The sequence below is a fragment of the Panulirus ornatus genome, chromosome 14, assembly GCF_036320965.1.
Source record: "Panulirus ornatus isolate Po-2019 chromosome 14, ASM3632096v1, whole genome shotgun sequence".
Classification (NCBI taxonomy): domain Eukaryota; kingdom Metazoa; phylum Arthropoda; class Malacostraca; order Decapoda; family Palinuridae; genus Panulirus; species Panulirus ornatus.
In genome coordinates, this window is record NC_092237.1 from 3,068,848 (window position 1) to 3,084,548 (window position 15,701).

Consider the following 15,701-nt stretch of genomic DNA (forward strand, 5'->3'; position numbering starts at 1 on the left):
ATTCCACTGCAATACCATCCAAACCTGCTGCCTTGCCGGTCTTCCGCAAAGCTTTTACTACCTCTTCTCTATTTACCAAATCATTTTCCCTAACCCTCTCACTTTGCACACCACCTCGACCAAAACACCTTATATCTGCCACTCTATCATCAAACACATTCAACATACCTTCAAAATACTCACTCCAACTCCTTCTCACATCACTACTACACCACTACACATTAAAAATTGTGGTTGAGAGAGCAGATGAGGGTTTGTTGAAAAGGTTTGGACACATGGAGAGGATGAGTGAGGAAAGATTGACAAAGAGGATATATGAGTCAGAGGTGGAGGGAATAAGGAGAATCAGAAGACCAAATTGGAGGTGGAAGGATGGAGTGTAAAAGATTTTGAGCGATCGGGGCTTGAACATGCAGGAGGGTGAAAGGCGTGCAAGGAATAGAGTGAATTAGAACGATGTGGTATACTGGGGTCGACGTGCTGTCAATGGATTGAACCAGGGCATGTGAAGCATCTGGGGTAAATCATGGAAAGTTCTGTGGGGCCTGGATGTGGAAAGGGAGCTGTGGTTTTGGTGCATTATTACATGACAGCTAGAGACTGAGTGTGAACGAATGTGGCCTTTGTTGTCTTTTCCTAGCACTACCTCGCACACATGAGGGGAGAGGGGGTTGTTATTTCATGTGGCGAGGTGGCGATGGGAATGAATAAAGGCAGACAGTACGAATTATGTACATGTGTATATATGTATATGTCTGTGTGTGTATATATATGTATACATTGAGACATATAGGTATGTATATTTGCGCGTGTGGATGTGTATGTATATACATGTGTATGTGGGTGGGTTGGGCCATTCTTTCGTCTGTTTCCTTGTGCTACCTCGCTAATGCGGGAGACAGCGACAAAGCAAAATAAAAAAAATATATATATATATATATATATATATATATATATATGGCGTTGATAGCGGAGGACTGAGCATTTGAGGGAGTGTCCTCACCTGGCCCCCTTCTGTGTTCCTTCTTTTGGAGAATTAGGGGAAAATATATATATATATATATATTTTTTTTTTTCATACTATTCGCTATTTCCCGTGATAGCGAGGTAGCGTTAAGAACAGAGGACTGGGCCTTTGAGGGAATATCCTCACCTGGCCCTCTTCTCTGTTCCTTCTTTTGGAAAATTAAAAAAGAAAATAAAAAAAACGAGAGGGGAGGATTTCCAGTCCCCCGCTCCCTTCCCTTTTAGTCGCCTTCTATGACACACAGGGAATACGTGGGAAGTATTCTTTCTCCCCTATCTCCTATCATAGAAGGCGACTAAAAGGGGACGGAGCGGGGGGGCTGGAAATCCTCCCCTCTCGTTTTTTTTATTTTCTTTTTTAATTTTCCAAAAGAAGGAACAGAGAAGAGGGCCAGGTGAGGATATTCCCTCAAAGGCCCAGTCCTCTGTTCTTAACGCTACCTCGCTATCACGGGAAATAGCGAATAGTATGAAAAAAAAAAAAATATATATATATATATATATATATATATATATCTGGGAGTGGATCTGTCAGCGGATGGAACCATGGAAGCGGAAGTGGATCATAGGGTGGGGGAGGGGGCGAAAATTTTGGGAGCCTTGAAAAATGTTTGGAAGTCGAGAACATTATCTCGGAAAGCAAAAATGGGTATGTTTGAGGGAATAGTGGTTCCAACAATGTTGTATGGTTGCGAGGCGTGGGCTATGGATAGAGATGTGCGCAGGAGGATGGATGTGCTGGAAATGAGATGTTTGAGGACAATGTGTGGTGTGAGGTGGTTTGATCGAGTAAGTAACGTAAGGGTAAGAGAGATGTGTGGAAATAAAAAGAGCGTGGTTGAGAGAGCAGAAGAGGGTGTTTTGAAATGGTTTGGGCACATGGAGAGAATGAGTGAGGAGAGATTGACCAAGAGGATATATGTGTCGGAGGTGGAGGGAACGAGGAGAAGAGGGAGACCAAATTGGAGGTGGAAAGATGGAGTGAAAAAGATTTTGTGTGATCGGGGCCTGAACATGCAGGATGGTGAAAGGAGGGCAAGAAATAGAGTGAATTGGAGTCATGTGGTATACAGGGGTTGACGTGCTGTCAGTGGATTGAAGCAAGGCATGTGAAGCGTCTGGGGTAAACCATGGAAAGCTGTGTAGGTATGTATATGTGCGTGTGTGGACGTGTGTATGTACATGTGTATGGGGGGGGGTTGAGCCATTTCTTTCGTCTGTTTCCTTGCGCTACCTCGCAAACGCGGGAGACAGCGACAAAGTATAAAAAAAAAAAAAAAAAAAAAAAAAAAAAAAAAAATATATATATATATATATATATATATTTTTTTTTATTTTGCTTTGTCGCTGTCTCCCGCGTTTGCGAGGTAGCGCAAGGAAACAGACGAAAGAAATGGCCCAACCCACCCCCATACACATGTATATACATACGTCCACACACGCAAATATACATACCTACACAGCTTTCCGTGGTTTACCCCAGACTCTTCACATGCCCTGATTCAATCCACTGACAGCACGTCAACCTCGGTATACCACATTGATCCAATTCACTCTATTCCTTGCCCTCCTTTCACCCTCCTGCATGTTCAAGCCCCGATCACACAAAATCTTTTTCACTCCATCTTTCCACCTCCAATTTGGTCTCCCACTTCTCGTTCCCTCCACCTCCGACACATATATCCACTTGGTCAATCTTTCCTCACTCATTCTCTCCATGTGCCCAAACCATTTCAAAACACCCTCTTCTGCTCTCTCAACCACGCTCTTTTTATTTCCACACATCTCTCTTACCCTTACGTTACTTACTCGATCAAACCACCTCACACCACACATTGTCCTCAAACATCTCATTTCCAGCACATCCATCCTCCTGCGCACAACTCTATCCATAGCCCACGCCTCGCAACCATACAACATTGTTGGAACCACTATTCCTTCAAACATACCCATTTTTGCTTTCCGAGATAATGTTCTCGACTTCCACACATTCTTCAAGGCTCCCAGGATTTTCGCCCCCTCCCCCACCTTATGATCCACTTCCGCTTCCATGGTTCCATCCACTGCCAGATCCACTCTCAGATATCTAAAACACTTTACTTCCTCCAGTTTTGCTCCATTCAAACTTACCTCCCAATTGACTTGACCCTCAATCCTACTGTACCTAATAACCTTGCTCTTATTCACATTTACTCTTAACTTTCTTCTTTCACACACTTTACCAAACTCAGTCACCAGCTTCTGCAGTATCTCACATGAATCAGCCACCAGCACTGTATCATCAGCGAACAACAACTGACTCACTTCCTAAGCTCTCTCATCCACAATAGACTGCATACTTGCCCCTCTTTCCAAAACTCTTGCATTCACCTCCCTAACAACCCCATCCATAAACAAATTAAACAACCATGGAGACATCACACACCCCTGCCGCAAACCTACATTCACTGAGAACCAATCACTTTCCACTCTTCCTACACGTACACATGCCTTACATCCTCGATAGAAACTTTTCACTGCTTCTAACAACTTGCCTCCCACACCATATATTCTTAATACCTTCCACAGAGCATCTCTATCAACTCTATCATATGCCTTCTCCAGATCCATAAATGCTACATACAAATCCATTTGCTTTTCTAAGTATTTCTCACATACATTCTTCAAAGCAAACACCTGATCCACACATCCTCTACCACTTCTGAAACCACACTGCTCTTCCCCAATCTGATGCTCTGTACATGCCTTCACCCTCTCAATCAATACCCTCCCATATAATTTACCAGGAATACTCAACAAACTTATACCTCTGTAATTTGAGCACTCACTCTTATCCCCTTTGCCTTTGTACAATGGCACTATGCACGCATTCCGCCAATGCTCAGGCAGCTCACCATGAGTCATACATACATTATATAACCTTACCAACCAGTCAGTAATACAGTCACCCCCTTTTTTAATAAATTCCACTGCAATGCCATCCATATATATATATATATATATATATATATATATAGAAGGGGGCTAAGTGAGGATATTCCCTCAAAGGTTCAGTCCTCTGTTCTTAACGCTACCTTGCTAACGCTGGAAATGGTGAATAGTATGAAAAATATATTTATATTTTTATTATACTTTGTCACTGTCTCCCGCGTTTGCAAGGTAGCGCGGGGAAACAGATGAAAGAGTGGCCCAACCCACCCACATACACATTTATATATATGAATGCCCACACTTGCACATATACATTTCAATGTTTACATGCATATACATACGCAGACATGTACATGTATACACATGTACATATCCATACTTCCTGCCTTCATCCATTCCCGCCGCCACCCCACCACACATGTAATGGTACCCCTCTCCCCCCGCTTGCATGCAAGGTAGTGCTAGGAAAGGACAACAAAGGCCTCATTCGTTCACATTCAGTCTCTAGTTGCCATGTGTAATATATATATATATATATATTTTTTTTTTTTTTTTTTTTCAAACTATTCGCCATTTCCCGCATTAGCGAGGTAGCGTTAAGAACAGAGGACTGGGCCTTTTTCGGAATATCCTCACCTGGCCCCCTCTGTTCCTTCTTTTGGAAAATTAAAAAAAAACGAGAGGGGAGGATTTCCAGCCCCCCGCTCCCTCCCCTTTTAGTCGCCTTCTACGACACGCAGGGAATACGTGGGAAGTATTCTTAATCCCCTATCCCCAGGGATAATATATATATATATATATATATATATATATATATATATATATATATATATATATATATATATATATATATATATATATATATATATTAAAGAAAGAAAGTATATATATATATATATATATATATATATATATATATATATATTTATATTTATTATACTTTGTCGCTGTCTCCCGCGTTTGCGAGGTAGCGCAAGGAAACAGACGAAAGAAATGGCCCAATCCCCCCCCCCCCCCATACACATGTATATACATACGTCCACACACGCAAATATACATACCTACACAGCTTTCCATGGTTTACCCCAGACGCTTCACATGCCCTGCTTCAATCCACTGACAGCACGTCAACCCCGGTATACCACATTGCTCCAATTCACTCTATTCCTTGCCCTCCTTTCACCCTCCTGCATGTTCAGGCCCCGATCACACAAAATATATATATCCCTGGGGATATGGGAGAAAGAATACTTCCCACGTATTCCCTGCGTGTCGTAGAAGGCGACTAAAAGGGAAGGGAGCGGGGGGCTGGAAATCCTCCCCTCTCTTTTTTTTTTTTTTTCCAAAGGAAGGAACAGAGAAGGGGGCTGGATGAGGATGTTTCCTCAGAGGCCCAGTCCTCTGTTCTTAACACTACCTCGCTGATGCGGGAAATGGCGAATAGTATGAAAGAGAAAAAAGATATATATATATTATACTTAACTGCCGTCTCCTGCATTAGCAAAGAAAAGATATCAGGTAAATTAACTGTATTTGATACTGTATGGGTTTTCAAACTTGGCACATCACACAAGTTTGGCTTATTGATGGTTTGTTGACTCTTCCAAATTTGTCTCCCCTGCCACCACCAATGAATAACTTATGCACACAGGACTTTTCCCTGTGCAATTAATTCAACATCTGTTGACTCAACATTACTATTATTGCCTAAAAGGTTAACACTAATGTGCCTGGGGCATACCAAGTACCCACACCAAGGCCATACCTTCCTCCTTTGTGTTATATGAGTAACTGATGCATTATGATTCTTTCCTAATGCTGAATATAGTTGATTATGACACAAGGCATCTCTGCAAACTTATAGGTTATATCTTGTAATTTGAAATATGTTGTAGAAAGACAAACCATATAAGTAGATTTTGAGCCCCAACACATTTTGGCCATACAACCTCCATTGTGTTACAAAGATAACAGACACTCAAGGATTTTTACTGTTACTCACTATAGTTTCTTGTGAAATAAGGCATCTCTGCTTACTGATAAGGTATGCCTTTCAAATTAAGTGAAGGTGGTAAGGGGCGAACTGCATTAATGTATCCTGATTACTATCCAAAGTACTAACAAGTATGTCTGTAGTCCCTTTAGGATTGATATTCTGTTTAGTGGTACAGTACTGTATTAGAATTGTAGGTGTATATTAGTGCAATTAATGTATTGCTTTTTGTAGTAAATGATACATTTTTATATTGCCAGATTGTTTTAGTAATTGTTGTTACATATATATTTGTGGTGATTTATTCATTTCATTTATGTTATTATCTTTGAACCCCCTTCTTGAACGAGTCTTTGAGTTACTCCAAGACCCCTTTTCCATGAGCCCCAGCAGCTCCAAAGATGTGCTACTTTCAGTAGCATGAAAATGGATTTTTTGGAATGAGAAGTTTTTTAATGAGATTGTACTCACAATGATACTGCTTTATCATTGAGACTTTACATATAATGATGCATCTTAACCAAAGGTGACTTTTCACTCATGTAATAACCTCATGCAGGCAGAGTTCACTAACACCTGTTTGTAGTATTTCCTACCCCAGAAGTCTCTTCCATCTCTGTGAGGCTCCCACAATGCTCAGAAGGCTGAACACATCCACCACTCGGGACCATAGGTCATAAAGTGTCGTGATGTTATGTGTGCATCTTTGTGCAGAGAAAGCAGGACAATCAAGAAGTAAATGCTCACATTCTTCATAGAGGTAGTTAGATTGTGTCCATGAAGGGGTTTGGGATATGTTGAAATGGTGTTTGTAATGTTGTATGGATGCTTGATGTCCAGAGTGTAGACAGAAAAGTTTTACTCCTGTTTGTGTGGGGATTGTAACTTCTAATGGGTGTATGTCTGTATATCTGAAGTTTAGGACTGAGTTGGGAGAGAAGATGTTTGTGCTTGTGTTATTTCAGTACATATGTGTTTGATCATTTTTACATTTGTTGGGAGTGAGGGATCTGTGAGTAGAGGTTGCTGAAGTGTGAGGCAGGGGCAAGCTTTTTTCTCTACTTAGGAATTGTTAGTTAGTTATATAGTGATTTGGGAAGGAGGTAGTAAATGGGATATATCTGAGAGAGTTGAAGAAGATATGCTGAAATAGTTTCAACATGTGGAAAGGATATATATAGATGATGAATATATGTTTCTAGACTTCACCTATAAGAGGTTCCACTGTGAGTGAAAAGTCACCTTTGACATGGCTGAATTATCAGGAGTATATTCTTATAAGAGAACTTCCTCACTCCAAAGAAATCCACATTTCCCTGCCACTGAAAGCTGTTAGATATCTGCATATTTAAATCTTGTACTCATACTTGATTGATTGCTATTGTTCTTTCTACTACTTTTTTCCTTTCTCCTAAGATGATGTTTGACAGTGGTACATGTTTGCCTGTGCCATGTCAGTCACTTGAAAAAAATCTTAATTTATAATCATTAAATCAGGCATATATGATAAATGTGCATCAATTTTATGACTATACTGGTATTGTAAATCTTTGTCATTGTTAGCAAAAATTTGACTTTCTTTTATTCTCAAGACATATTAGCATGCAATTTTCATAGCATTCTATTGAGAGTCACAGAGTTTCTTGAGTTTTATGTCTCTTTTAAATCTTATTGATTTCAGTATAAGATAAACCTTCAGTGACACTGAAAAAAAAATTCTTTAAGATTTGTTGGTGTTGGTGTTAACTTATATTTACATGTTCATTGCATTTATTGCATAGATGCTCACTATCATGGTAGGATAATGGAAATTGATAAATATTAGGTTCCTTTATGAGTGCAACACAATGCAGTGCAAATCGAGACATGCTGTAAATGCAGTGCACAAATCAAAATATATTACATGTTATTCTCTTCTTTTTTACTATAATCTTTATGAAAAAGGAATTCATGCTATATAGTACATTTGTATGCTACTCTAGTTAGCCTTCACTTTTTTCATATATCATATAACAATGGAATATGCATGGAGAATTTCATGTACTTATATCACCCAATGTATTATATTTCATCTTGAGCAAAGTAACTTGTACCCACTGTTCAAAGATGTCTTGCTTTCATAACATTAATTTTTTCATATTAAAGGAAAAATTACCCTCTGAAATGGAGGACTATCAGTCATTCTGAACCTTTACATATTAAAGAAATTTCAGTACAGCTCTCTAAAGTCACATACCTGTATCTGTCTTCTTTTATTCTTTGCCTCCCTTACAGCCTCTTTGAGACCACCCAGACTCTGTTTTGGGCTGCCTTCGGTCTCATTGACCTGACTAACTTCGAGCTGACGGGCATCAAGCCATTCACCAGATTTTGGGGGATGCTGATGTTTGGCACATACTCCGTCATCAACGTCATCGTCCTTCTTAATCTCTTAATTGCTATGATGAATCATTCTTATCAGCTGGTGTCCGTAAGTTCTGTAAGTGTTTGCCGCCATGACCGTAAGTGCCCCAAGGAGCACCACAGGGGCGACGCCAACCATATTAGACTAGCCACCAGTCACCTGTATCTTCAAGTTATAGAAACTTCCCCATTTGTCCAAACTACTACTCCTATATTTACGTTCCCATAACGTTATTATTATTTGGTTGAATGGTTGGTGGTTCTGGACATGACTTAAGACTGTCCTGTGGGCACAATGCGGAAATAGCAGCTCCAGTAAGTGTGAAATCATATGCACCTAGTATATAAAATGTTTGCATTTAGTCTGTGATATAATTAACAGAGTTTGCATTAGGTACATCTGTTGAGGATTATTTGCACTTAGTGTGTGTGTACTTAAATGCACCTCATGTATGAAGCAAATGCACTTAGTGTCATGAAATACTATCACTAACAGCATTTGTTGACTTTTAATCATTTTAATAGTATGATAAACTGACTACATAGCACTAATAAGTTTATGTGTGTATAAACACATTTCCAGCTTTATACCAAGTTTATAACAAGTCAGTTTATATCAAGAGATTACTAAGTTGTAGCACCAGTTGGGCCACTCAGTGAGTACATTGCACCAAAATGAATACAGGAAGTATATTCAGACTACAAGGGAAAATTGCATACTACTTCATACTAACCATCTTAACCCTACTCAACCCTTTCCTGCTGTCGTTGATTACCTGTATTCCTTACGCCAAGGCAACACTGATATTAGTAATTGAATTCTTTTCTAGTTTGGGTTTCCCAGTAAAATTTCAAATATTTTCCCTCAACCCTTCTTCACATCCCCTTTTCAGCCTTCTCCATTATTCCTTCCCTATTACTTTCATCTTTGCTGTGGTCGCCTGTCTTGCATGTCTTGTGACATACCAATACTCATCCATGCTTTCCACTTCCCTCCTGACCCCCATAAGCCTCTGCTTGCCACTCACAGGTATTTTGAAATCTGTGGTTCACACTATTCTGTACAGTGTGGATGCTTGTGGTAATCCTCTGCAATCTGCTTGATTGTGGACTGTTGATTTACAGAAGAACATGTTTACTAATTGTGTATCATCACATACTTTTTCTGTACTTTTTTCTTGGTTATTAGTTTAGTATTCAGTTTCTGTTTTTTGAGTAGAGGAAAGATGCCATCACCATTTGTTTGTTAGACTCTATGCACTCCTTGGGCTTGTGAATGGCAAGGCCATTGTTGTTTGCACTGTCAGTATTTTATCATTCCTGTTCATCTGTATGTAAAGTCATAAAGCATAATTATCACTTTAGTCATTAGTGAGAAATCAATTCCAATTCTGTAAGTATGCCACATTGCTTGGTACACACCACACCAGTGATAAACAGCAAAATTTAATTCTGTTATTCTTGATATCTGCATTTACATACAAATGGAATTCATGAATTTTCCTTGATTCCTGCTTGGTATTGACAACATCATTTTGAGATTTACTTATTTCTGTTACTGCAATATTGCTCCTCCTTTTGTCATTTACATTGTTGAATGAGACAGACTCTGTCTGTTATATACTGATAGTTCTTCAGTCTCATTAGCTTTATCTACAATTTTCACATAGTGTTATTTTTACATGAGACAGACACCATTCACCTGTATCTATACTGCGTGAGAAGGAACAACTCAACCCTTGATTTATGCCAGATGATTTACAGCCTCACTTTTGATGATCAGGCACATAGGATTCTGAGTAACCTATTTTCAAAATCTTGGTGTAATTTTCAATGAATATATAACCTTTCCACCTGTATATCATGAAAGAAAGATACTGCTCATTTGTTTGAGGCAGCACTATGCAAGTTTCTGCATAGCAAGTGAAGCATACTCTTTCCTCAACTGTAGCCTTATATCCCTGTCTATGGTGTCCCTCCCTGCACCACCTCTCTCATTTGTCATTTTGATTCATTCTACTTCATCCCCTCAGTCCCAGATTGGCTGAATTAAGTAATTGATGAAGAAGTCATGACCCTTCCCCATTCACACCTTGTCAAAGAGGCTTAGATACCAGGATCAGATTTAAAGTATAGGACATGAACCAGCTTGATGCATAGGTAACACTGCTAGATACAGTTTCAAGGAAGCTAATTCTGTTTTCTTGTTTGTTCATGTTTATTTTCAATTTTTCCTATTCCTGAGTGGAAGCAAAGGACACATGTGCTCAAAACTGTGGAGGTTTTGATCTACACTACAGATAATGTAATGGTCCAAAAAACTGTTATAGTAGTAGGTGTTGGCTCTTACCACAAACAAACAAGTACTGGTAGTTGGTGATTAGCAGTCAGTTAACAAGACCCTACCTTCTTAACAAAATTCACCATGTGGCAGCATATTACTGAAGGCACTCATTGCATGGAAAATAACAAAATGCTTTCAGGCAGGCTTCAGTCTGCACTGATGTAGATCTTGTTATCTCAAGCAGTGAGGTAAGTGCCTTCCAGCCTCTTAATTTTATATGAAAAATCCAGGTTATGGGCATGGATTTAGTCTAGCCCTTCACTCCAGTATGCTTGGCTGCTTAGTTTATTTTCAGTTGGTGAAAGGTGTTAAGGTGTTAGAGCAGTTGTTAAGTTTGAGTAGGCAGGCTACAACAAAGCTTTCTCATCACTTAATTCAAGAGTTTAGTTGGTGTTAATTCCAGGTCACTGATGTAACCCTGATTCTGATGCCGAATATAGAGGAAGCCCCTGGTTGACATCACTGATGTATCCATGTTTTTCTGTAAATGTGGTTTTATGAATTTGGGCTGCATTTTCTGACAACAGATTGGAAACATTTTGTGAAGAATCAGAGCCAAAAACCTTTCCTAGAAAAACAATAATAACACATTACAAGAGCAAAACAGATGTGTATAAAAAGCTCTCTTGTTGAACTTTCTCCAGAATCATCCTTTGAAAAGAAAAATACATCCAATCCAAAGAGATCATTTTAAAGAGTTAAACCCAAACCTCCCTTTGATACCAGGAATCTTTTGGTTCTCTCTTTTAGTGAGAATTGTACATTACTTCTCAGGATGCTTAAATCCTTTAATGTTAATTGTAGTCTTCAGCAGTAACAATACTATAAAGATCATCTTAATTAAAAACTCACCAGAAAGTTGTGTGGGCTGTTTTTATTGAATACTATGTAAAAATTGTAATATGTTTTATGTATAGCAGACTGATAAGGATCTTTATATTAGACTTAAGTAATATAAATTTAGCATGAGAAGAGGACAAGAATCAAATGCTTTGTTTAATCATCTTAAATATTATGACTGGAGTAATGCCAATTCAGTTATTAACTGTGATTCCTTTATTGCCTCGCAGGAGGGGGGAGGGGGGGATGCTATTTCATGCGTGGAAGTGGCAACAGGAATGGATGAAGGCAGCAAGTATGAATACGTACATGTGTATATATGAATATGTCTGTGTATGTATATGCATGTATATGTGCATGTATGGGTGTTTATATATATATATATATATATATATATATATATATATATATATATATATATATGGTTGCAAGGCATGAGCTATGGATAGAGCTGTGCGCAGGAGGGTGGATGTGCTGGAATTGAGATGTTTGAGGACAATATGTGGTGTGAGGTGGTTTGATCGAGTAAGTAATAATAGGGTAAGAGAGATGTGTGGTAATAAAAAGTGTGGTTGAGAGAGCAGAAGAGGGTGTTTTGAAATGGTCACATGGAGCGAATGAGTGAGGAAAGACTGACCAAGGGGATATATCTGTCAGAGGTGGAGGGAACGAGGAGAAGTGGGAGACCATATTGGAGGTTGAAAGATGGAGTGAAAAAGATTTTGAGTGATCGGGGCCTGAACATGCAGGAGGGTGAAAGGCATGCAAGGAATAGAGTGAATTGGAACGATGTGGTATACCGGGGTCGATGTGCTGTCAGTGGTTTGAACCAGGGCATGTGAAGTGTCTGGGGTAAACCCTGGAAAGTTTTGTGGGCCCTGGATGTGGAAAGGGAGCTGTGGTTTCGGTGCATTATACATGACAGCTAGAGACTGAGTGTGAACGAATGGGGCCTTTGTTGTCTTTTCCTAGCGCTACCTCGCACACATGAGAGAGGAGGGGGTTGTTATTTCATGTGTGGCGGGGTGGCGATGAGAATGAATAAAGGCAGACAGTATGAACTATGTACATGTGTATATATGTATGTCTGTGTGTGTATATATATATGTATACGTTGAGATGTATAGGTATGTATATTTGCATGTGTGGACTTGTATGTATATACATGTGTATGTGGGTGGGTTGGGCCATTCTTTCGTCTGTTTCCTTCTGCTACCTTGCTAGCGCGGGAGACAGCAACGGAGTATAATAATAATAAAAAAAAATATATATATATATATATATATATATATCTTTCTTTTCTTTCAAACTATTCGCCATTTCCCGCATTAGCGAGGTAGCGTTAAGAACAGAGGACTGGGCCTTTGAGGGAATACCCTCACCTGGCCCAATTCTCTGTTCCTTCTTTTGGAAAATTAAAAAAAAACGAGAGGGGAGGATTTCCAGCCCCCCGCTCCCTCCCCTTTTAGTCGCCTTCTACAACACGCAGGGAATACGTGGGAAGTATTCTTTCTCCCCTATCCCCAGGGATAATATATATATATATATATATATATATATATATATATATATATATATATATATATATATATATATATATATATGTATAAATGTGTGTGTTTGTGTATGTTTTATGTTATTCATTATACATAATCCATATATATTGGTATTTGGTCTACTGAGGAACCATAATTATCAGCTTTTATGTATATGATATGATTATTTTTGTGTTGAAATATATATTTTATATTTTATTTATTCTTAGACTGGTAGTTCAACAAGATCCACGATTTTGCTTTATACTCCTTTGTATCAGAAGTTTCTCTTTATAATCATAATGGCTAAACTCCTGCTTCAACTTTGAATCTATCTATATCTTAAGTATCTAACTGAGACATAAAAATCAGACCTTCTGAATCTAATAACTTCTTTTAAATTCTTTTCTCTTTATAAGGGGATGGATTCTCAGCTTGTGGGTGTGAGATTGCATGAATAATGAGAGTATTAACAGAAATTTTGAGTAAAATTATTGTTGTAGGTGTTAAAGGACTGGTTCTTAAGGGAAAACAAATCATGTGTTTTATTAGTCAGATATTAAAAGAAATACTTTAGCTGATCCAGTATTAATTAAGGATGACTGAATCAGACAAATATCTTATGTGTTATTAGTTAAAGATCTACCTATTGACAGTAGAAAACAATAAATGTTTTCGAAATAGAATTAACATTTTTGGTGAAATATAGTGAAACTTTCAATATTATTAATATATTTTTTGGGAGAGGCTCTAGTCATGAGCAAAGGTGTTCATCAAAATCAGGCCTTCAATGAAATATGAAAGATAGAGAAGTAGAAAGAAAAGAAAAAAGATGAAGAATAATCTAAGAAATTCTAAGGAAATGGAAAGGTTCTTTTGAAAAGGGTCAGTTATAGAGTTGTTGAGAAAAAATGAGATGGTTAAAAGCTCCAAAGCTTGTTGATGTATGTAAAGAAACAGATATAACATTAGCCCACCCCTGAGTTACAATCAGGCTCACAATAGTATTGTGGCACATTGGCTTGTCAAGTATATTTGATCCAACAACAGTAATGTTTAGAGCACACAAGTGACTAGATTGATATCTATGAAAGGAAAAAAGAACCAACAGTATAGCATAATGCAAGTGGATCAAGCTTTGAAGTCAACTGGAGGAGTTGATAAGTCAGATTGCTTTACATTTGATTCTTTCAAGTATGTAAAGCTGAAACCTCTCTGGCTTTGAGAACAGTACCACAGTAAAAGCAATGATGAACCAGTTATATGTATGGTTAGAATAACTATCCAGAGGAAAATCTTCAGTGTGTGAACAGGCCCTCAGTTTCTTAGAAACAGCCTTAGCTATTTGAAATTAAAAGAATTTGGGTTTTAGGTGCATTAAATGTATTACATCTGTTCCACCCAGGCGTCCTGAATATAGATTTATATGGAAAAGTTGTCACAAAATGAAAGATAGGTTGAGGAATGGAAGATGAATTGGATACGAAGAAAGTCAAGAAATGCAGAACAGTATTGTCATCAGCTTTTGAGTGTGTTTGGGTATTTACTGGACACTGATGAAGGGAAGGGTGAGTATAAGAGACAGGACACAACCTTGAGGAATGCTGCTATTGATTGAGAAAGAGAGAAAGGCTGATTTGTAACAGTTGCAAGGATAGCTTACCCAGAGAGGAAGTTAGATATGAGAGAACAAACTGAAGAAGGAAAGCTGGAAAAGGGAATCTTGGAAATATATGCTTATTGTTATGCCTTATCCTAAGCTTTTAGAGATATCATGGGTAATGTTATGGGATTCCTTGAATTCTGTTTGTGAGAATAGCTGACCATTAGTAGCATGATAAAGGTTGTCACTAGTGGATCTTGCCTTATGAAAGTCATACTGATGATCAGACACAAGGCTGTGAAATTGAAGATGCTTAAGGAAACGGCTTTCAGGAGGGATGCAAAGACTTTTAGAATAGTTAAAGCCAAAGTTATAGATAATTAGATGGGTTAGGTTTGTCACCCTTCATTAGGTGTCTATTGACTGTGACAGTGCATGTTTCCAAGAAGTTGCTGTCACATTTTCTTTAGATACAAGAATGTTTCCAGTCATGAATGATGTTTACATTGGTTTTAGGTGAAGGTGCTGGCTTAATGCAAATTATAGGAAGGAGAGGGGATATATGATTCTATCCTGCATCAGTGACCTCTTCTATACACCCAGAAGAAACAGAAACATTGCTTGAAGGTAGACAATGATCTTTTGAAGGGAATTCAAAAAAGAATGCTTGTAAGATATTCAGTAAGCACAGTTAAAGTGCCATTACTGGTGTTTAAACTGGAGGGAGAAGTGGTGAGTAAGGAGAAAATTACAAAAGTGTGGTCAGATGAACTTATCAGGGACAATGTTGTGTATCTACAACATGGAGAATTGGAAGTGAAAAGCAAATTCATAGTGTTGGGAGAGTGGTTTAGATGGTCTGGAAGATGAGTTGGTTTGTTAGTGTTTAGTTTTAAATCATTAAGAATGGAAAATGTGAGGGTGACAACCACCATCTGTGTTAGAAAATTTCAACTATTACTCGTGGTGTACATTAAAGTTCTTGTGTAGAGAAATTTGAGAATGAGAACAGCATAAGAAAATGTT

The 15,701-nt window shown here is 38.4% G+C and overlaps 1 protein-coding gene across 1 annotated transcript in view; it reads left to right on the top strand.

Annotated features, from left to right (window-relative positions):
- LOC139753163 (transient receptor potential-gamma protein-like) overlaps positions 1-15,701 on the top strand; it is a 479,099-nt gene that overhangs the window by 375,100 nt on the left and 88,298 nt on the right. Inside the window, exon 15 of the mRNA XM_071669339.1 lies at positions 8,225-8,420. Within this exon, the coding sequence (XP_071525440.1) occupies positions 8,225-8,420 (196 nt within the window). The remainder of the gene's footprint in view (positions 1-8,224; positions 8,421-15,701) is intronic.